This window comes from Ranitomeya variabilis, chromosome 6 (assembly GCF_051348905.1).
Source record: "Ranitomeya variabilis isolate aRanVar5 chromosome 6, aRanVar5.hap1, whole genome shotgun sequence".
Lineage (NCBI taxonomy): Eukaryota > Metazoa > Chordata > Amphibia > Anura > Dendrobatidae > Ranitomeya > Ranitomeya variabilis.
The window spans coordinates 53,378,106-53,400,926 of NC_135237.1; the positions used below are offsets into that span (position 1 = coordinate 53,378,106).

A 22,821-nucleotide genomic window follows, 5' to 3' on the forward strand; every position below is an offset into this window, starting at 1 on the left:
GGTGGGCGGAGGAGAGAGTTAAATGTGCTAAACAGTTGTTTTGGGTTGTAGGATAGTGAAGATACAAGGTTAGTGAAATAGGTCTGTTTAGCAGAGGTGAGGGCTGATTTGAAGTCAAATGTAGCTTGTTTGAAGGCAGTGAAGTCGTCTGGCAGGCGTGTTTTCTTCCAACACCGCTCCGCAACCCTGGATGGTTGTCGAAGTTTTTTTGTGACATTGTTATGCCAAGGTTGCCTATTGGTTTGTCGCACTGTGCCATGCGTGAGAGGGGCAACTGAGTCTATGGCTGATGTGAGGGTCGAGTTATAGAAAGCGGTGGCGCTGTCTGTGTCGTGCAGTGAAGATATGGAGGACAGGGGTAGGAGAGAGTCTGAGAGTCTGTGAGTGTCTAGATGTGCGAGGTTTCTGCGAGGATGTGGTAATATCTGGACATGGGGGGCAGGTGAGGAGGACAAGGATGAGAAGGTGAGTAGATGGTGGTCAGATAGGGGGAAGGGAGAGTTTGTGAGATTAGATAAGGAACAAAGGCGGGTGAAGATGAGGTCTAGTGTATGTCCGTCTGTGTGGGTGGCTGTGGTGGACCAATGGGTGAGTCCAAAGGATGAAGTAAGGGCCAGTAGTTTGGAGGCTGCTGGCTGGTGGGTGTCAGTAGGGATATTAAAGTCACCCATGATGATGGTGGGGATGTCGGCAGAGAGAAAGTGAAGGAGCCAGGTGGAAAATTGGTCGATGAAGGCAGTGGCTGAGCCCTGTGGTCGGTATATGACAGCCATTTGGAGATTGGTGGGAGCGTAAATACGGACAGAATGAACCTCGAAAGAAGGGAGGATAAGGGTACGTTCACACAGGACTTTTTTGCTGCTTTTTTATGCTAATTTTCAGCTGCTTTTTACAGTACCAGTAAAGCCTATGAGATTTCAGAAATCTCATGCACACACGTTGGTTTTTTGTTTGATCAGTATTTTCTGCTTTGCTGCTTTTTTTGGACATAGGGCATGTCACTTCTTTCAGCGTTTTTGCTGCGTTTTTGCAGCGTTTTTTCACCCATTGACTTGAATGGGTGATGAAAAAAACGCTGCAAAAACGCTGAAAAAACGCATGTAGCATTATTTGCTGCGTTTTTTGTGCAGAAAATCATGGCCAGCAGGAAGGGATCTCACAGCCAAGAGCTTAGGGGTGTGGTTAGTGAGGTGTGAAGAGCCATTGTGAGGTGTGAAGAGCCATTGTGAGGTGTCCTGATTGTGATCTATTGTGACGGAGTTCCTGGTAGTAAGGTGTGAAGAGCCATTGTGAGGTGTCCTAGCAGCTGAAAATTGGCATAAAAAAAGCAGCAAAAATCTGCAGCAAAAATCTGCAGCAAAAAAAAGCAGCAAAAAAGTCCTGTGTGAACGTACCCTAAGGGAGGGTGGGGGTTGGATAGGGTAGTGTTATTTATTGACCTCCCTCGTGTCTTCTCTTACCTAATGCCATCTTGATTATTGCCTATTGGATCTTATCTATTGGAGACTACCCTAAAGTGTTCAACCAGGGAAAACCCTCCAAACCGCTGTAATGGGTCTGGGGGAAAGAACAAGGTTTACTTATAGTCTGCTCAGCCGGATAGTGACAATTACCTGTCAATCTGCCACTTGTTGGCTCCTGACCATCCACCACCTGCACATTGGCCGCCTGCCAGTTAACTGTCAGTCTGCCGCCTGCTGGTTCCTGTCTGGTTTTTTTTCTGATTTTTGGCACCGATCTGCCAATCCATATTGGTTTCCCCAAACCTGCGATATTGTGCAACAAATTGTAACTTCGGACACTCAGCTTTCTCGGTGAGTGATAGATCCCCCTATGGGAGAATTTCTGATGTAGGTGTTTTAACTCATTAATTATAATGTCACACACTGCAATATTAATTTGGCACTGACATTGATACTAATGGTACAATATAGCGGGATGGCGAAGCGCTGGGTTTATTAATATTTCTGTGCTGAAAAAACTGCTAAGCTTTTCAGAATATACACAATGATAAATATTCATTTATTGTGTTATTTTATGGTCTCTAACAATAGATATCATAATGAATGGAGGCAGCACATGTATCGGCCCTCTGCTGGTGGAAGTGGAGAACTGCACACATCAGCAATCTGGCATTACATTGATTTATTATGCTTACTTGAGCCATCATACTCCGCAGAAGATTATAGACATGATCATTACAATCTATTATACAGTATATGTATATATAAATTATATGTTTAAATGAGGGCAAGATGTAACAAAATAATAATAATAATAATAATAATAATAATAATAATAATTAAGTGCACAATCCACATCTGAGTATATATTTAGCAATGGGGTTACCTACGTTTTTTTTAATTACCTGTATTAAGCTATGGAGAGAATCATTGCTTTCATATTTTTTTGGGCTTCAGTAACTTACTTTCTATATATCTATTTGCCCAGATTTTTTTTATTGGTTACTTACTTCCTAAATGCAAATCTTTCTAAATGGTGTTCATTAAAAATGTTCAACTATTTTTCTGCAGCAGTGACGACATGACAATGTAAATGAAAGTCGTCCATGTTTTTTTTTGGATGGGGAGATAAGTGTAATTGTAGAGCTGTGCATAAGGCGCAAGTGAAGACAGAGGCCCATTGGCTACTGAGAGCTCTCACATCCAGCCTGTATTACAGATAGGGACACTCACACAAGAGAAAAATCTCAAACTTGGATCATGCTGCAAACTGATTTTCTGGTGGTTTGAAAATGAATGAAATAATGAACATAGCAGGCTGAAACTAAGTGCAAGTTTATTAAATAAAGGTAACTACTAACACATGTCAAATTATTTTTTGCCATGTCCATAGCCAAATGTTCAATGTATATCGCCGTCAGACACTGTAAAATGCAGCATGAAACCCCCCCCCTCAGAATCCCAGATCTGTTCTGTAAGAATTTTTGCAGTATAAGAAATTGAACCACTTAGAAATGTTGAGAAAATACGAAGTGCAGCATCGCCATCTGCAGTGTAATAGGGGTACTACATGCATAGGCTGCCTTCTAGTGTCATTTTCTTTATCATATGTGCACACGCTTTCTCATGAAGAAAATGGAAAAACCAAGCAAAGAAAAGATAGTCTCGGTGCGCACACCAACAGAGCTCACCACTGAGTGCTGCGTCCGGGTTTCCTTTGTAATCCCCGAAAAATACTGAAGAGTTACCTTGTCGCGGTGGGATGGCTTTTATGCTATTTTTGATCAAAAACTGTATTACTAAGAACTCTGTGTTAGTTAAATGCACTTTTGCTTTTTACTTATTTAGTTACAGCAGGGTTTTTGCTCATTTTTTTTCTTGTAGGTTTTGTATGCTTTATAGAAAATGTGAACATGCGTTTATGTGCTGCATATGTACCAGCTCAAACCAAGCTCAATTTTTTGTGTGCTTTTTCTCTGTATTTTTGCATTCTGTGCAAGCCGAGGTGTGGCCTCCTTTTCCTCAGCTGGAAATCACATTAAAGGCTTCCCCAGACTGGTGTCCATAGATTGGGACCCGGTCCTTTTGTCTGCCCTTATTCACACACTGAGGTCAACTTTGACACATGGTAAGGTTTTTAATATTACACAGTGTAGGTCCTGTACCGATCAGAGTCACCTTGTCATGGTGGGATGGCTTTTATGCTATTTTTGATCAAAAACCGTACTACTAAGAACTCGATGTTATTTAGATGCACTTTTTGCTTTTTACTTATTTAGTTACAGCAGAGTTTTTGCTCATTTTATTTCTTGTAGGTTTTGATAGGGAATCTAGATTATGAGCCCCAATAAGGATAGCAGTGATAATGTCTGTAGAGCGCTGCGGAATTTTGATGGCACTATGTAAGTGAGTAAAACAGAAATATGTCCAGGGTGTCAGCTATGTATTACAGTTGATTTACACCTGCTGAGGATGGTACAGGCTCGTCTCCTACACCCACTTCTGCATCGTACCATTCATTTATGGCACTGGACATTAGGTTCTATCGGAAAGCGATGTAAATGAGCAGTGAATTGTTGTTGAGGAGATAAAATGGCTCATGAGATTAGAAAAGAAGTTCTACTTTTTTTTTTTTTTTTACACCAGAAACAGTGCCCCTCCTGTCCACAGACTGTATCTGGTACTGCAGGTCAGCCTCAGTCCCTTGCAAATAACAGAAAATAAACCCATTAATGAAGTATGGTCGGCGTCAGTCACTGAGAATATACACCACAGCCAGGACTATTGGTGCAGCTCAGTGTATCTCAGTGTGGGCTTTCCTTTAGCTGCTCGTCCTTTGATGGGGTCGTGTAGTTACTTGTTTCATCAGATCTGCAGTGGTTTTGAGGTCGGCTATGGGTTCAAATATAACTCTAGACAAGAAAAGACCCGAGATCTGCAAAAATGGTCTGTAATTATTCTGTGACGAATTCTACATGTGTTGCATTGAGTCACTATAACTACAGGCACAGGACTCTCAGGCCCAACGCTCCTCCTATTAGGCAACATGTTCCCAACCTTAGAACTGGGTTCACTACAGGCATTTTTTTTTAAACATTTTTTTCTACATGCTTATTATGTATACTGTATATTTGTGTTAAAAAATCATTTTTGCAATTTGCTTTCTTTAAAAATTTTGCATTGTTTGCCTTCAACAGCCTCTTTGTTGTACTTTACTTTCTATTGCTGGCTGCAGAAGGAGTTAGCCGAGATTCCATCAGTGAGCCCGTTCTGACAGTCTTATGGGAGAGTTGGTAGATCTTTCATCTCTCATTTTTTGGGCATCTGTTAACTTAATTTATTACCTCAAACCACATTAAGGGTGATTATGCATGGAAGCAAAGAGCCACAAAGAAATAGGGCTTTTTTTTTTTTATGAAATCCAATTGCAAAAATTATTTTGACCTCAAAATACATGCAGTTAAGTAAAAGGAAGGTAGACAACTCCTTTATTTTTTGTTGGAATTTACACATTTGAACCAATAGTCGGCATTGTTTCATTCTGCTATATCAGGCATGTTTTCTTCAACGAGGAGTTTTGTGTGTCTGTCCATCTGTGTATAGGCCTAACACAACCTATCCAACTCTTTCCAAGGAATGGAGTCCGGTGGTGCATACTGCTGTTTTTTTTTTACGTGTATACCTTTTGTCTCAGTTTGATTAGATGATGATGATCCATAATATCAGTAAAAAAAAAAACAACTAATTCCTGGTACCAGGTGTTAACACCACTGGGTCCTCTACAATATAACAACTGTCACCATGCTAGTAGCTATTAAGCATTATTGATAAATATAAAAAACACATGTAAAAATAACACAAGTCATTGTAGGACACGTCCGGCATGTTTCTGTAGTGGGGTGCACTGTCAGCGGACGACTGGCAGCTCTTAAAAGGGCTTTCACAGAACAACTTTGTGCTAGTCACTCCATGATGTTAAGGTCAGGGGACTGTGAGGGCCATTGTGAAACCTTCAGCTTGCGCCTTTTGAGGTAATCTGTTGGGGATTTTGATGTGTTTAGGATCATTATCCATTTGTAGAAGCCATCCTCTTTTCAACTTCAGCTTTTTTAGAGGTGGTTTTATGTTTGTATCAAGAATTTGTTAAAATTTAATTGAATCCATTCTTTCCGCTACCTGTGAAATGTTCCTCGTTCCATTGGCTTCAACACAACCCCAAAGCATGATTGATCCATCCCCATGCTTAATGGTTGAGGAGATGTTCTTTTTCTGAAATTCTGTGCCCTTTTTCTCCACACATACCTTTGATCATTGTGGCCAAAGAGTTCTATTTTAACCTTATCGGTCCACAGGATTTGTTTCCAAGATGCATTAGGCTTGTTTAGATGTTTTTTTGCATACTTCTGACACTGAATTTTATGGTGAGGACGCAGGAGATGTTTTCTTCTGATGACTGTTCCATGAAGGTCATATTTGTTCAGGTGTCTCTGAATAGTAGAACAATCTTCCACAACTCCAGAGTCTGCTAAATCTTTCTGAAAGTCTATTGCAGTCAATTGGGGGATATAATTTGCCTTCTAGCAATCCTACGGGCAGCTGTCACTGAAATTTTACTTGGTCTTCCAGACCTTATCTTGACCTCCACTTTTCCTGTTAACTGCCATTTCTTAATTTAATTTCAAACTGAGTAAAGGGCAACTTGAAAACACTTTGCTATCTTCTTATAGCCTTCTGCTTTGTGGGCCTCCACCATTTCCACAGTGCTAGGTAGCTGCTCTGAAGAATCTATGGCTGTTGTTATTTGGCACAAGGTTAGAGGGGGCAGAGTTTTTACAATGCTGAGAAATTTGCAACACCTGACCTTTCCTAGCGATGATAGTGAACAAGTCATAACTCTTACAGGCTAATTAAGGTCTGTAACCTTGGTCAAATTTATCTGAGCACACAAATCTCAAAGGGTGTCCAAACTTTTTTTGCATGGTCCCATTTTTCTTTGTGTAATTTTTAAAATGGAAAAAAATAACAATATTTTTTTTCCTAAAATACAAAGGAAATGTGTTATCTTTAACTTTAGGCCTTTCAGAGATCATTTCATCTTCAGCTTGCTTCAATGTTCACAATATCAGTTAATTCGAACAGGGGTGTCCAAACTTTTACATGTCATCTATATATATAATTGTCTAAGGGGTACTTCCGTCTTTCTGTCAGCAACTTCCGTCACAGAAATCCCGGTTCGCAGATTGGTCTCGCCAGCTGCATGTCATGGCTGCCGCGACCAATCAGCGACGGGCACAGTCCGATTAGTCCCTCCCTACTCCCCTGCAGTCAGTGCCGGGCGCCCGCATACTCCCCTCCAGTCAGTCAGTCACCGCTCACACAGGGTTAATGCCAGCTGTAACGGACCGCGTTATGTCGTGGGTTACGCACCCCGTTACCGCCGCTATTAACCCTATGTGACCAAGTTCTTACTATTGATGCTGCCTATGAAGCATCAATAGTAAAAAGATCTAATGTTAAAAATAATAAAAAAAACCAAAAAACCTGCTATTCTCACCTTCTGTAGTCCGACGATGCGCTCACGCCTGCAGGTTCCGGTGCTAAGGATGCTATGCGAGAAGGACTTGCCATGATGTCACGGTCATGTGAATCGGGCCACCATCTAGTTGTATATAGGTGCCTGCCCATTCTGTCTCTGCCTCTGTCGCCATTTGGCGCTGCACTCTTGTTGCAGGCCACATCTCTAGTTCTGTGAGACTTGTAGTTGCGTCCATTTTCTGAGATCAAGAATTAACTTTTGCAAGTGTTTGCTTCCTACTGTTTGGCCTGGGTGGTGCTGCAAATGATTTAAGCTCCTAAAAGCCTGCTGTCCACTGCCAGTTATAATTTCACTAGCTCCAGTGAACATCTCAGTATCCTGCTTTGCGTCTGAGCTGACATTAATGATTTTGACTTCTGCCTGTTTCTTTGACTACTCTCCTGCCTTAGGATTTTGCTCCTGCACCGACCTTATGGTTCTGACACGGACCCCAGACCATTCTTCTTGCCAGCTTGCACCACTGAACAGCAGCTAACTCCATGACCCCAGACTAAGGGGTCCCAGTCAAGTCTAGATACCTGTAAAGGGTGAAGGCCGGGCAACCCCTGGGATCAGTAAAACAGAGTTGCTAGTGCCAAGTCTGTTTGTGGTAGCCATCTTTAGCGCTGCCAGGAGACCACGAGAAGTGACTCTGTTACAGCGTAAGTGTAACCTAGAATTGGAAGCAGGGGGGTAGGAGATTAAATAGTGAGCAGTCCTGCCCAAGGCTCAAGCAGGGCTCTAACAAGACAGAGTTGAGGTGCTGTGCCGTCTAGTGACAGGAGCAGAAGTGCAAGGGAGTGAGTACAGATATGGATGTTACTGTTTTCTAGAGGGTTCTCCTCTGCTTTACCATCTCTCAAGACTTTTTTATTGAGTTAATAAGATTTTTGTTTCCTCAGCTCAGCTACAGCCATGGCTACAACTGCAACCATCAAATTCCTGAACAACTCAAAACCAAAACCATCATTTACTCCAAAGACTGCACATCTCAATCCCATAAAGAGAAACATGTTGAAAACTGCAGCTGAGGAATTTCTCCCCATGGTTCAGCAACCTCCACCGGAGGCTGAGTCCATCCAGCAACATGCCATTTCTCTGACTGGGTCTGGAAAGATGGGTGACTCCGATGACAGTGTGAATGAAATGCGGCAGACCTGCAAAAACCTCGATAAGGTGAGGGCACTTCTGCTATAATGGCTGGGATAGTATAAAGCTGACTAGACATGGAGAGACTTCCTACAATGAGTGGTCAGATATGATATGCATGTTGAGTTGGCTCTATGGAAAGATTTGTCCCTAATTTACAATTTTTCACCTTGAGGAGACATTGGATTTTAAAAACAGCATATGTAGAGCTAAGTGTGAAATAATAGGAATTATTTTGCATGTGGACTAATAAAATAGAGAACCATTTTTTAAGAATGAGAATGTCTCTGTCCAAAATGGGCCAACTTTTGGCAACCTAGGACACCACAGAAGGACCTTGTGTTTGTTTCTGTCTTCATGCCCTTGCATAACCTTTGGGGCATTTCCTCAAATCTAACATCTGAGGACCCTTCTGATCACAAGAATGAAGAGACAGAGATGCCTTCAACTTTTCTTCTGCGGCACACCATTTAATGGGAATCTGTCAGCAGGATTTCCCCCCCAAAACTATATGCGTGTGTAGCTCTTTCAAAGACTAGTCCAGCAGTGTGTTTACATGGCCAGTCTGTCCCTCCATTGATGAGAAGTAAGTGCTTATATTGAGAAGGCTGAAGAGCGATGGCAGATGTGACGCCTCTGTCACTCCAGCTCTATTCCCCGCCCAGCATTGCTGCCTCCTCCTGCTTGACCGACAGCCTTTATGCATCATGTAAGGGAGCCGTCAGTCAAGTAGGAGGAGGCAGCAAAGGGCGGTGAATAGAGCAGGAGTGACAGAGGCTTCAGATCTACCATAGCTCTTAAGACTTATTTTCATAACAATTCAAAAGCTCATTTCTCAACAGAAGAATGGACTGGCCATGTAATTATGAATTGCTGGACTTGTCTTTGAAAAAGCTACACATATATAAATAGTTTGGGGTGAAACATCGCTGACAGATTCCCTTTAAGAGTTTGTATGCACTGATGTGTAAGCTAGCCACCGGCTGTAGTCATGTGAGTGGGCAGCACGTTCCACGTCGGGGCCAGTTACAGAGGATTGAGTGTTATGGGTGTGCAAGTGCAACATTATTCCTTGATCTGTTATGTCCATCGTCGTCTCCATTGCACTTGGTGCAATCCCGCCATCGGTAACCATTTCAATCAATAATCCAGACCAGTCTTTACAAACATTGTCCATTTTATGCATGGCCAAACTGGTGAAAAGGGGATTTCAGGTTATACATTCTCCCCCTCCATTTTCCATACAATACACTGGCTCCATTTGCAGACTAACAGTTTGCATTTTGTTCCCGGCAGCAAGGACCACCGGGGCCACAAGGGCATGGGGAGAAGTTGATATTTTCTGCATTTTCTTAGGGGTAGGGTCATACATTGAGAAGAAGCCCCCTGTTTCAATACCTACAGCAGGGCGCTACTTTTTCCTAAGTTCCCCTTCTTACTGGAGAATACGTTTCCCGAACTTACAAGCTTTCCTTTTTGCAGGGATCCCCACTTGCCTGTGATGTCTTACCGCCTCTGTCACAAGTTCCTTTCCATGCTGAGCCTTGAAGTTCCACAACCAATAAACCTGTCTCCCTTTTTTCACCTCCTTCCCAACACTGACTACTTACTTCCTATATCCCTAAGACCTTCCCACTGGTTCCTCCATAGGGCAGCCTTCCCCCACTCCCTGGGGCTAGCCTTGCAGTTAACCCTGCAGGAGCCTGAAACACACAGCGGCCATAGGGATAGAATACTTTTTATAATATCCACAGATATAACCACACAAAATAACTTTCAGCACACTTACCTTGACATCCAGGGGCGTAACAACAGTCCTGCGGGCCCCGGTGCGAACTTTTGAATGGGCCCCCCCCCCCCCCCCAAAAAAAAAAATGATATACAGACACACGCATACAATGTTAAACTAAGAAGTAAATATCTATTGCAATTCCTTTATGTATGAGTGGTCGCCTATATACACTGCAGGGGCAGATAGTATAGAGCTTTATGTATGAGTGGTCACCTATATACACTGCAGGGGCAGATAGTATAGAGCTTTATGTATGAGTGGTCACCTATATACACTGCAGGGCAGATAGTATAGAGCTTTGTGTGTGAGTGGTCACCTATATACACTGCAGGGCAGATAGTATAGAGCTTTGTGTGTGAGTGGTCACCTATATACACTGCAGGGCAGATAGTATAGAGCTTTGTGTGTGAGTGGTCACCTATATACACTGCAGGGCAGATAGTATAGAGCTTTGTGTGTGAGTTGTCACCTATATACACTGCAGGGGCAGATAGTATAGAGCTTTGTGTGTGAGTGGTCACCTATATACACTGCAGGGCAGATAGTATAGAGCTTTGTGTGTGAGTGGTCACCTATATACACTGCAGGGCAGATAGTATAGAGCTTTGTGTGTGAGTGGTCACCTATATACACTGCAGGGCAGATAGTATAGAGCTTTGTGTGTGAGTGGTCACCTATATACACTGCAGGGCAGATAGTATAGAGCTTTGTGTGTGAGTGGTCACCTATATACACTGCAGGGGCAGATAGTATAGAGCTTTGTGTGTGAGTGGTCACCTATATACACTGCAGGGGCCGAATATCTGAGCTGGAAGCAGTGCATTCTGGGTCTAACAGGGCCAAGGCCGGATATATAATACACGTGGGGCGTCTCCGACAGGGTAAACCAGCTGTAACCCATCCAAGCCCGGTCATCTGCCTGCAGCACAGCACGCCCCTTATGGAGCGGGGCGGACATCCGGCATAAGATGACTAGTAGCCCGTACCTGAGCTGCAGGCCCCTCTCTTCGTCCTCATGGCCGTTCAGGACCCTCCGCAGCTTATCCATGCCTCCCTCTGCACGACACCACGCTCCACCAGTGACAAACCGTACAGCTGGCCACCTTCACGTCCTGTCACGTGATGACAACAGCATGTGACTCGCTTGACGGCAATCTCAGCCTGGTGTACGGAACTGCGACGTGCATGGCCCCTCCCCCACAGCGTGTACGGAAGCCCGTGGGTTCAACCTAACACTGAATTTACAGGACGAAATGTGCAGCGTGCGCTCACGGAGATACCCTGACAAGTTGACCTCAGGTCGCAGAGGTCGCGGCGGCACCGGGCCCTCTTTTGGGCCCGGGCCCTGGTGCAGCCGCGACCTCTGCGACCCCGGTAGTTCCGCCCCTGTTGACATCTTCATGATGGGGATAGGACTCCTTGTCCACTCTCTTACAGATGTACAAGGAAAGAGTATTGTTTCCCCAGTTCTACTAGGACAGCCCCTTCTTGATCAAAATGTTTGGCTCACAATGTAATTTTTTATGGTGAAAAAACCCTTTAAAAAATGTATTCCATCTTATATCTCTGGGATCATCATAACTTTATAGTTGGTGGCACTCCGAACTCTGAGATTCTGCAATCTTCAGATAAAGAGGCTGCGGTGCTAGTAACTTTCTTCCTTCACCTCTGTGCCCTGGTCCCCACTGTGCAGGGAACGGTCACACAGCTTCATGCTATAGATGGGGTTGGCTGCAGATCCCTGTACAGCCAGTGATCGCCACTGTGCACGAAAAACTTAGTATGGATGCAGCCCTAAATATAGCCCCATTTATCCTAATGGTGGAGATCTTAGAGGTTGAATCCTACCCCCACAATTATAAAGTTATCACAATAAGATGGAAATACACTGTGTGCAGAATTATTAGGCAAGTCAAGTTGTATTTTGATCATATGATGCTTTTTATACATGTTGTCCTACTCCAAGCTGTTCAGGCTTGAGAGCCAGCTCCCAATTAAGTAAATCAGGTGATGTGCATCTCTGTAATGAGGAGGGGTGTTGTCTTATGACATCAAAACCCTATATAAGGTGTGCTTAATTATTAGGCAACTTCCTTTCCTTTGGCAAAATGGGTCAGAAGAGAGATTTGACGGGCTCTGAAAAGTCCAAAATTGTGAGATGTCCTGCAGAGGGATGCAGCTGTCTTGAAATTGCCAAACTTTTGAAGTGTGATCAGCGAACAATCAAGCGTTTCATGGCAAATAGCCAACAGGGTCGCAAGAAGTGTGTTGGGCAAAAAAGGCTTCAAAATGACTGCCCATAAATTGAGGAAAATCAAGCGTGAAGCTGCCAAGATGCCATTTGCCACCAGTTTTGCCATATTTCAGAGCTGCAATGTTACTGGAGTAACAAAAAGCACAAGGTGTGCGATACTCAGGGACATGGCCAAGGTAAGGAAGGCTGAAAAACTACCACCTTTGAACAAGAAACATAAAATAAAACGTCAAGACTGGGCCAAGAAATATCTTAAGACTGACTTTTCAAAGGTTTTATGGACTGATGAAATGAGAGTGACTCTTGATGGACCAGATGGATGGGCCAGAGGCTGGATCAGTAAAGGGCAGAGAGCGCCACTCCGACAGACGCCAGCAAGGTGGAGGTGGGGTACTGGTATAAGCTGGTATCATCAAAGATGAACTTGTGGGACCTTTTTGGGTTGAGGATGGAGTGAAGCTCGACTCCCAGACCTACTGCCAGTTTCTGGAAGACAACTTCTTCAAACAGTGGTACAGGAAGAAGTCGGTATCGTTCAAGAAAAACATTATTTTCATGCAGGACAATTCTCCATCACATGCCTCCAACTACTCCACAGCATGGCTGGCCAGGAAAGGTCTCAAAGAGGAAGAAATAATGACATGGCCCCTTGTTCACCTGATCTGAACCCCATAGAGAACCTGTGGTCCCTCATAAAATGTGAGATCTACAGGGAGGGAAAACAGTCCACCTCTCGGAAAAGCGCTGCGGAATATGTTAGCGCTATATAAAAATAAAGATTATAAAGATTATTATTATTATTATTATCAATAATAAAAATAATCCTCTAAAATACAACTTGCCTAATAATTCTGCACACAGTAACCTTTTACTAGACAAACGTTCGTCACCGTACTTGGAATATTCCGATGCTAGAAATTATTAATTTTTGTTTTGCCATGTAAGTACCCTTTACCCTCCTCTAGTCTTCAGATTGGGAACCCTAAGGCTATGTGCACACGTATTCTTGTCCACTGCGGATTTTTCCGCAGCAGATTTGATAAAACTGCAGGGCAAAAACGCTGCATTTTTGTTTCAGATTTATCGCGGATTTACCGCGGTTTTTCTGCGGATTTCACTGCGGTTTTACAACTGCGGTTTTCCATAGGAGCAGCTGTAAAACCGTGGAAGTAGTGACATGCTGCGGAATGTAAACCGCTGCGTTTCCGCACTGTTTTTTCCGCAGCATGTGCACAGTGTTTTTTGTTTCCCAAAGGTTTACATTGTAATGTAAACTCATGGGAAACTGCTGCGGACCCGCAGCTGCGGAAATGCTGCGGATCCGCAGCGTTTTCCGCATCATGTGCACATACCCTTAGGTCATCTGCATATGGAGTTTTTTTGAAGAATTTTTTAGAGCAGGTTTATCTTGAAAGACTCTTTCAATTTTTTCTATTGAAAAATGTCTTATTCATCTGTTCATTCTATTTTGTATTTTTCTTCCACTTCAGGTTTAGAAAAACTCCTAACAGGGGAAAAGAAAGTGCATGATACTTTTTTAAAGCGTAATTCTCCAAACTGTTCAATCAAAAAGCTGAAAAAACTCTACAAAAAACCTCCTCAAAGAAGGAACATTTCCTGAAGCGGATTTTACAAGAAAAATTGCTGTTTTTGACCATCTAAAAAAAAAAAATGTCTACATGTACCCTTAGGTTATGTGCACACAGCGCGTCCCTTGGACGTCGTCCCAATTGCAGACTTTTCCCAAGCAAAACTAGTTTAGGAAAGCACCGGTGTTTTTTTTCCTGAGACAGCTTTGCCGTGGCAGCCGCCGTCTCTTAGGCTATGTGCACACGTAGGAAAAGAGGTGCAGAATTTTCTGCACAAAATCCGCATCTCCTGGCAGAATCCGCAGCGGCGGATTTGCCACGGTTTTTATGCGGATTTTGTGTGGTTTTTATGCGGAATTAATGCGGATTTTGTGCGGATTTTCTGCGTTTTTTGCCACTGCGGATTTTTATCATGGAGGGGTGCAGAAACGCTGCAGATCCGCACAAAAGAAGTGACATGCACTTCTTTGAAATCCGCAGCAATTCCGCACTGATATTTCCGCACCATCTGCACAGCTTTTTTTTTGCCCATTGATTTACATTGTACTGTACATCACAGTGCGGATCTGCAGCGTTTCTGCTCGGGAAAAATCCGCTGCGGATCCGCACAAATTCCGCATCGTGTGCACACAGCCTTAGGCCGGTTTCACACGTCAGTGGCTCCGGTACGTGAGGTGACAGTTTCCTCCCGTACCGGAGACACTGACACACGTAGACCCATAAAAATCAATGCATCTGTTCAGATGTCATTGATTTTGTGCGGACCGTGTCTCCGTGTGCCAAACACGGAGACATGTCAGTGTTCGTGGGAGCGCACGGATTACACGGACCCAATAGAGTCAATGGGTCCGTGTAAAACACGCACCTCACACGGACATTCTCCGTCTGGGGTCCGTGTGGCGTGCCGGAGACAGCGCTACAGTAAGCGCTGTCCCCCCCACATGGTGCTGAAGCCGCCATTCATATGTTCCCTGTAGCAGCGTTTGCTACAGAGAAAATATGAATGATAGTGTTTAAAATAAAGATCCATGTGTCCGCCGCCCCCCCACCCCCTGTGCGCCCCCCCGCTGGTCGGAAAATACTCACCCGGATCCCCCGTCGGCAGTCGCTCCTTCCTGGTCTGGCCGCGGCTTCTCTACTGTATGCGGCCGATTACACTCATGAATATGTGGCTCCACCTCCAATAGGGGCGGAGCCGCCTATTCATGAGTGTAAATGAGCGGCCCCACGTGACCGCATACAGTAAGCCGCGGCCAGACCAGGAAGGAGCGACTGCCGACGGGGGATCCGGGTGAGTATTTTCTGACCAGCGGGGGGGGCGCACAGGGGGTGGGGGGGCGGCGGACACATGGATCTTTATTTTAAACACTATTCTTCATATTTTCCCTGCAGCAAACGTTGCTACAGGGAACATATGAATCGCAGCTTCAGCACCATGCAGAGTGGGTACCACACGCTCCGTGTGGTACCCACTCGCCATACGGGCGGCACACGTGTGCCGCAGGTATGGCCTCCGTGAGTTCCCAGGCACACGGACACGGATAACTCCGGTACCGATTATTCCGGTACCGGAATTATCTGGACGTGTGGGACAGCCCTCACTCTATACTGTTAAGTTTAGAGAGCTGGTGACTGAAGTGGTTAAAATAAGTGAAATAAGACTGAACATGTGCACATTAATGGCGTTTCCACATTGCTGTGCATTATGTTAATTTTATGGGGCGCTTAAAAAAAATAAATAAAAAAAAAATGTATGTGTTTTTGTGCATCTTACAATTAACCTAATAGAATTCTGTACACTTTTCATTCATTAGTGGGTGTGAAAATCAATGGACTATACATTTTATGTGATTTGTTACTACAAGAAAACAAGACTTTGGTATTATGTTAGCCAGTTGAAAAAAGAATGCTCTCCGTGGGAACAAAATAAGACAATCTTGTAGCTATGATACATTTTAATGGATAACAAAAATAAAATAAATGATGTTACAAAGCAAGCTTACCAGACTTCTTATGTCTGTTCCTCAGGCATGGTGTACAAGAAGTCTCGAAAGTTTGCTTTGTAACATCATTTATTTTATTTTTATTATCCAGTACAAGGTTTCATAACTACAAGATTATCTTGTTTTCCCCACTGAGAGCATTCTTTTATATTATGGCACAACATAATTTCTTCATTTCCCCCAATGTAGTAGAGTCGGGATATTTCTGACATGTTTTCTTTCTTGTCTTTCTTGCTAGTACACTAAAGATTTGGAAAACGTGTATGAAAAAAGCAATGAACAAGGGACTGCACAAACTTCACCAATGGTAAGAACTCACTGTGTGTCTGGGAAATGTTTCTTTCCTTATGGAAAAATAATGTATACATGTAGGCAAATGTAAAATTGTCTCTAGGAACGAGATTCACATAATAAATCTGCCAGATTCATTCCACCATTGTACGTCCCGTAAATCCCTTCTAATATTAGGGAAGTAAAGTGGAACTCCTGATAACGACCCAAAATTCACATTTACATCTGGACCTAGGAAAAAAAAAGCTATGCACTTAAAGAGAAGCTCTGGTCTAACTTAATACGTCCTTTTTTTGGAATACATAAAGTATCGGACCAATTTTCATCAGTATTTGGTTAGTGTAGGAAGGAGAAAAATGGTAATTGACTCATCTTCTCTGAGGACAATTCAGTGTGAAAACCACTTGTAGTCACATAGGAACCCTGGTAGACCTTGCTTGGTCAGGGTGTGGTGCAGGGAGCGTAGAAACACGCCAGACTGGTATCCAGGTCAGAAATGGGAGAGAAGGTCCATGAGGACTGGGCTCCAGCACCAATCAGAAAATGTTAAAACATAACTTTTACTGTGCAATTAAAAAAAAAGTGAGAAAAGGCAAAAAGATTAAGGATCCATAAGCTTACGCATTTTGGGTTAGCCACACCTATTCACAGCTGTCAATAAGTGTAGCTAACCCGAAACTCGTAAGCTTAAGGATCCTTAATATTTTTGCTTTTTCTCACTTTTTTTTATTTTCCCATTGGTGTTGGAGCCCAGTCTTCACGGATCTTCTCTTCCATTTGGTCAGTGTGTCAGTATTTACCACGAGAGTTTCATCCGATTTTTCTTGTCTGCGTTAAAAACCCCAATGACGGCTTCTCAACATTTTTTTTAAATATCAGTCATAAACGGACAGCAAAAAGATGTAACCAGGAGGTCATCAGTGCGTTAAGTCTTTCGTGGACTCATAAATTTGACTTGGATCAAAATCAAACATGTCTCCATAGACTATGATTGATTATAGACTCATAATTCATCAAATCATGGATACAGCACTATGAGAAAATTGGAAGTGTGAAAAGGGACATTGTGAAGTTATAATTCTTATCATTCTAGGACATCTCTTCTAACAACTCTGCATTGTGCTGTTCCTGTTATTCCTCCTAAAAATGTGTATATAAATTGACATCTGGGTGTTACTAATTTGGGGATGTGTCCCCACACTGTCCAATCAGTGGTGACAATGGCAGACTGTGTAAGATCTCGTCTGTGCGACAAACTTAATGGTTACAACCCAGTTGTCAATTTATTCACAAATATCTAGGGAGAATAACAATACAAATAACCACTGATTTTACTGATACCTCATTCTAAATCTTCTTTGTTCTGTCACATGGTCTAAATTTTGCAATGAAGCCGTATCTTAAAAATGCTTATTAGCCAAAAATACATGTATTTAACAAAACAAACAAATAAATAAAACAGAACAGCTAAAAGAATAGAATGTCTCCTTAAGTCAATGGATAGAAAAGGGAAGGAGTGTTTCTCTTTGAACAAGTCTATTTATACGGAAATCTTGGTGTAAAAAATTACTTGATAAAATTGTGCTAAAGTTTTACTTTCCGCTATTAGGAGCGACAATTTTCCTCTTTCCTGTCCACCTGTGATTCTGCCACCAGGGAGCTGGACGCTACAATCAATGAAAAACATGAAGTAAGAGAAGTATCACTTTTTGGACTGATTGTTTTGAATTGCATTTCACTGGATTTTCATAGGTAATTTTTATATTTATACACAAACATATACCGTATTAATCAGAAATTTTATAAATCAAAAATTCTGATAGTCGGACATTTGTTTCCTACGGGGAGCAGATAAATGATCTATTATCCCCTTGCCTGAAGCCCCCATTAGACTATTGTTGTCTGAACTCACCAATATTGACGAGTACTGTTGACGGCTCAATGTGTATGGGGGCGCCAGCCGATTGATGGTTGGGAAAAATGTTGATCACCCATGTCTGATTTTGGACTGCCGATCGCATTGTTCTCCCGGAGATAAGCCGCCGGCTGAAGTGCCAGTCCCCGACTTTCTCATACAGAACACAGGAGCACCGCTCGACCGCTCTCATCGTTCAGCCCACTGGCAGACACAGACAGTAGCGGGCCCCTGTGAAAAAACAATATATGGGCCCTTTTGCTCCTAGAAATGCAAAAGTGCACCTGCTTTGGAGGTAGAAATGGGCCCCTTTACCTCTTGGGCCCTTGTGTGGCCGCACAGGTTGCACCAATGATACGTCCACCGCTCGTTCATCAAACAGCCATCTAATACCTCTGGCCGGCCTTTGTTTAACCTCAGATTTTTTATTTCCAATGCTTTAGTAATTTATATAATATTTTTGTGAATTGATAAGTATTTTTATTATTTCTTATTCAGATTTTGGAGTCCTTGTATCAGGTATGTCCATTAATATGCATACAATTACTATAACGACTTTGTATCGGACAAGTCATTGTGTGTGTACATTCACGCGTTTGTGTAGATGCTCTACAATATCTTCCATGATCTGTTGCAGGATTACCAGCAAGAGGCGCAGCTTTTAGAGGAGGTGATTGTTTTTCATTATTAATATTATCTTCTTTTAGTTGCACTCAAACTATTCCTACCTTCATTTGGTGAACTGTAATTATAAAAGCACCTCAAACATTATTAATGGGGTTGTCCACCTAAATTACACTGTGTTCCAAATTATTATGCTAATAATATTTCCTCATATTTTCTCTGAATTGCAGTCATTGTTATTTTCCAGTCATCTACTATTCTAGTATAATTGCAATGTTTTGGAAAAAACTGCCTATGAAAACAGTATATTTTTTTTAAAAATAAACACTCAAAATGCATGTTCCAAATTATTATGCACAGCAGAGTTTTCAACCTTTTTTTTTATTTTGAACAAAAAAATGGTCAATTGTGAAGTTATAAGCATTATCAGCTTATTACAAAATGAAATCAAACAGTTTTCAAGTGAAAACTTTATTCTAGGTGATGTTACATTTGCACATAGGACCCCTTGTTCAAAAGAAGCTTCTGAACTCTCTCATGCATTGAATTTGTCAGTTTTTGGATGGTTTCTGCTTCACTTGTTTTGCATGTGGACAGAACACCCTCCCAGAGCTGTTGCTTAGATGTGAACTGCCTCCCGCCATCATAGACACTCCTTTTGATGATGCTCCAGAGGTTCTCAGTGGGGTTGAGGTCAGGGGAAGATGGTGGCCACACCATAAGTTTGTCCTCTTTTATGCCCATAGCAGCCAGAGATGCAGATGTGTTTTTTGCAGCATGAGACGGTGCATTATCATGCATGAAAATGATCTTGCTGCGGAAAGCACGGTTCTTCCTCTTGAACCATGGCAGGAAGTGTTGTTTTAGAAATTCCACATAGATTATGGAGTTGATCTTTACCCCTTCAGGGATCATAAAGGGGCCGACAATCTCTCTCCCCATGATTCCAGCCCAAAACATTACTCCACCTCCTCCTTGTTGGTGTCTTAGCCGTGTTTTCATGGGGTGTCCATCAACCAGCCATCCTCCACTCCATCCATCTGGACCATCGAGCGTTGCACCGCACTCATCGGTGAACAAAACAGTTTGGAAGTCAGTCTTCATGTATCGTTTGGCCCACTGGAACCGTTTCTGCTTGTTGCAGTGGATAGAGGTGGTCGACAGGATGGCTTACGCACAGCTGCAAACCTCTGAAGGACCCTGCATCTTGTTGTTCTGGGGACGTTGGAGGCACCAGCAGCTTCAAAAACTTGCCTGCTGCTACGACAAGGCATTTTTGCAGCTGCTCTTTTAACCTTACGCAATTGCCTGTTGGAAAGAGTCCTCAATTTTTCCTTATCAGCACGCACACGTGTGTGCTGGGAATCAGCTACATACTTCTTGATTGTGCGATGATCACGATGAAGTGTCTTGGCAATGTTGATTGTAGTCATGCCTTGACCTAAATACTCCACAATTTGTTGCTTCTCAGCAGCCGACACATCATTTTTCTTTCCAATTTTGGCAAAAAATGTAGGCTGCTTAATAATGTGGAACAGCCTTCTTAAGTAGTCTTGCCTTTATTTGGACACACCTGCCAAACTAATGTGCACAGGTATCTGCAATTGCTTTCAGTGATATAAAGAGCCCTGACACACATCACCATCAATGAGTTTACATGACAAACAAAAAATTCTAACCTTATCACTCCTAAACTCTTTGTGCAGAATAATTTGGAACACAGTGTAAATGATTAGCTATCCACAGAATAACTGATAACTTATTGATTGGTGGGCGTCTGACCGCGCAGACCTGCACTGACTGGCAGATAGGGGAACTTGTATCTCCTTTAGAATGGATCTGCAGGGCACATGGCCGACCCCCACTCCATTCATTCAGCATGAGACTGTGCTTTGCTTTATTGGCAGCCCCATAGAGAATGAATGGAGCGGTTGTCGATTTCAGATTGTGAGCCCCAATGGAGACAGTGATGATAATGTAGGCAATGCGCTGTGGAATATGATGGTGCTATGTAAGCAAAGCATAATAATATCAAAGTAGTGGACAACCCGCTTAAAGAGATTTTCTCCCCAAATAAAAAAAAAAAAACTCTCAGACTGCAGTCCAATAATAAAATAATTAACCCTCGCTTTATCAGTTGCTCCACTGCTCCTGTTGTGACACTTTTGGGGTACCCTTCTGGTCACTGTACTTTTTGCTCAGTCTGAACAAACACGTGATGGCAGGAAACCAATCACTGGACACAGCATTGATGGGTGTACAATGGTTTTATGTCTGTCTTGGCCAGGCAAGAAGTACACAGCTGGTCTGTGTACTTCCTGCTCAATCTTGATTGCATGTGACCACTGCAGCCAATCAACCAGCCACAGCAGTGACCAACATGTCACATAAGGGAAGTGTCAGAACAGGGATCGGTGTGGTAGGCATGACTTTTGTTAAGAAATTAACAGCTCATCCACTTTAAGGCCTATGATATGGTTGGTTTTGAATGGAGCAGTAAAAAACTAGAAAAAAACAGAAAGTGCAATAGGGTCTTATCTGGGTAGAAAAGGAGGATAACACTGCACAACTGTGCTCACCCGGTATGGTTCTGCACACACAACCACTGATGAGGCTTAGGCCGCTGCAGACTCACAAGGAGAAATCAGGAGAAAAACTGGAAAGGAATGGGTTAACCTACGCTGCCGTCAATAATGATGAGAAGACCGGATTCCAACGATATGCAAACTTAATAGTCAACGCGTTTCAAGGTATACTAGTTTTCTGCAAATCCTGCAAGAAAAATTTAGTTTAATAATTTCTCTAACCTTATACCACATCTTGGTTATTTTTTACACCAAAATATCAGCACAATTTGGTGTAATTTAGGCCACTCCCCATTCACTTGAAGCCACACCCATTTTTGTAAGCTACACCTCCATTGTCTAGTGAGGCACAAAAAAGTGGTGTCTAAAACACATAATAAATTTGCTGCCATTTTTTTCAGTCAAACTTGAGACAGAATTCAGGCTTAGCAAATCTTTGAGGATGTGAACAGCAATATGGCTGCCATTATTAGTGATTGTCAATGATTACTATTAATGCTCATCTGACGCATCTCCTTCTTCCTTGCGTTTCCCACATTGCAGTTAGGTGAAGAAGATATTACAGCAGAAAGGGATGTACTGGCATCGCATGACAAATTAACCGCGCTCATTTGTAAATTGATGGAAGTCCTCTACAAACATTCATTTAAAAATGTTCCCAAAATGTAAGTGCAAGATATGTAGTGCTTTTTTACACTGTTTTCATGTATTTTAATTAGCTTGTTATGCAATATTTTCCAGTCATTAAGGGTTTTTTGCATCTTTTTCCAAACTGTGCATTCTCCTATGTGGCAAGCAGAGGCAGTTTCGGAGGAGCGCACTGACACTACGCTGGCCAGATCCAGCAATCGCAGCGACACTTGCAGGGGTGGGGAACAGGCGACCTTTTATTCCTCTCTCAGGCAGATTCCCAGGGACCGTAGTGCTTGGGCCAGCAGCTACATTTTGACGAATGTTTGTTGTTTAATTTCTTTTTGTGCGAGCGTAAGGATGTACTTTGTGGGCAGAGTTACTGCACAATGGTTCCCATCCCACAGAAGAAAACAGCACCGGCTGCCCCATGTCTCCTGTGATGTCTATACTGCAGTCCCTGTGTCTCCTGTGATGTATATACAGCAGCCTCATGTCTCCTTTGATGTATATGCTGCAGCCTCTGTGCCTCCTGTGATGTCTATTCCGCAGCCCCATGTCTGCTGTGATGTCTATACAGCAGCCCCATGTTTCCTATGATGTCTATACCGTAGCCTTTGTGTCTCTCGTGATGTCTAAACAGCAGCCTCTGTCTCCTGTGATGTCTATACAGCAGCCTCTGTGTCTCCTATGATGTCTATACCACAGCCCCATGTCTGATGTGATGTCTATATGTGGTGCCCCAGGGTCCTGGTCACGGGGAGAGTGATGTTATGTTTAGAAGCAATGAAGGATAACTCTCATCAGGTAATCACAATGCACACAACATGTTCACACTCCAGGCCACAAGGGGGAGCTTTTGATCCTATTACTAGGTGACTCCCCTATATATATATTGTGGTTTGGAGGGGAAGGGAGTTCAGTTTCAGTCAGACTGTGAGAGACAGAGAA

General features: G+C 42.9%; 2 protein-coding genes across 2 annotated transcripts in view; one reads left to right on the forward strand and one right to left on the reverse strand.

Annotated features, from left to right (window-relative positions):
* EPC1 (enhancer of polycomb 1) overlaps nucleotides 1-1,629 on the reverse strand; it is a 163,677-nt gene extending 162,048 nt beyond the window's left edge. The window contains exon 1 of the mRNA XM_077268496.1: nucleotides 1,614-1,629. The gene's annotated coding sequence lies outside the window, so the exon portion shown is untranslated. The remainder of the gene's footprint in view (nucleotides 1-1,613) is intronic.
* The window catches only part of CCDC7 (coiled-coil domain containing 7), a 100,791-nt gene continuing 79,583 nt past the window's right edge, over nucleotides 1,614-22,821 (forward strand). The window contains exons 1-7 of the mRNA XM_077268494.1: nucleotides 1,614-1,814; nucleotides 7,941-8,214; nucleotides 16,064-16,132; nucleotides 17,726-17,806; nucleotides 18,530-18,550; nucleotides 18,669-18,701; nucleotides 21,784-21,905. Of these exons, the coding sequence (XP_077124609.1) occupies nucleotides 7,954-8,214; nucleotides 16,064-16,132; nucleotides 17,726-17,806; nucleotides 18,530-18,550; nucleotides 18,669-18,701; nucleotides 21,784-21,905 (587 nt within the window). The 5' untranslated portion in view covers nucleotides 1,614-1,814; nucleotides 7,941-7,953. The remainder of the gene's footprint in view (nucleotides 1,815-7,940; nucleotides 8,215-16,063; nucleotides 16,133-17,725; nucleotides 17,807-18,529; nucleotides 18,551-18,668; nucleotides 18,702-21,783; nucleotides 21,906-22,821) is intronic.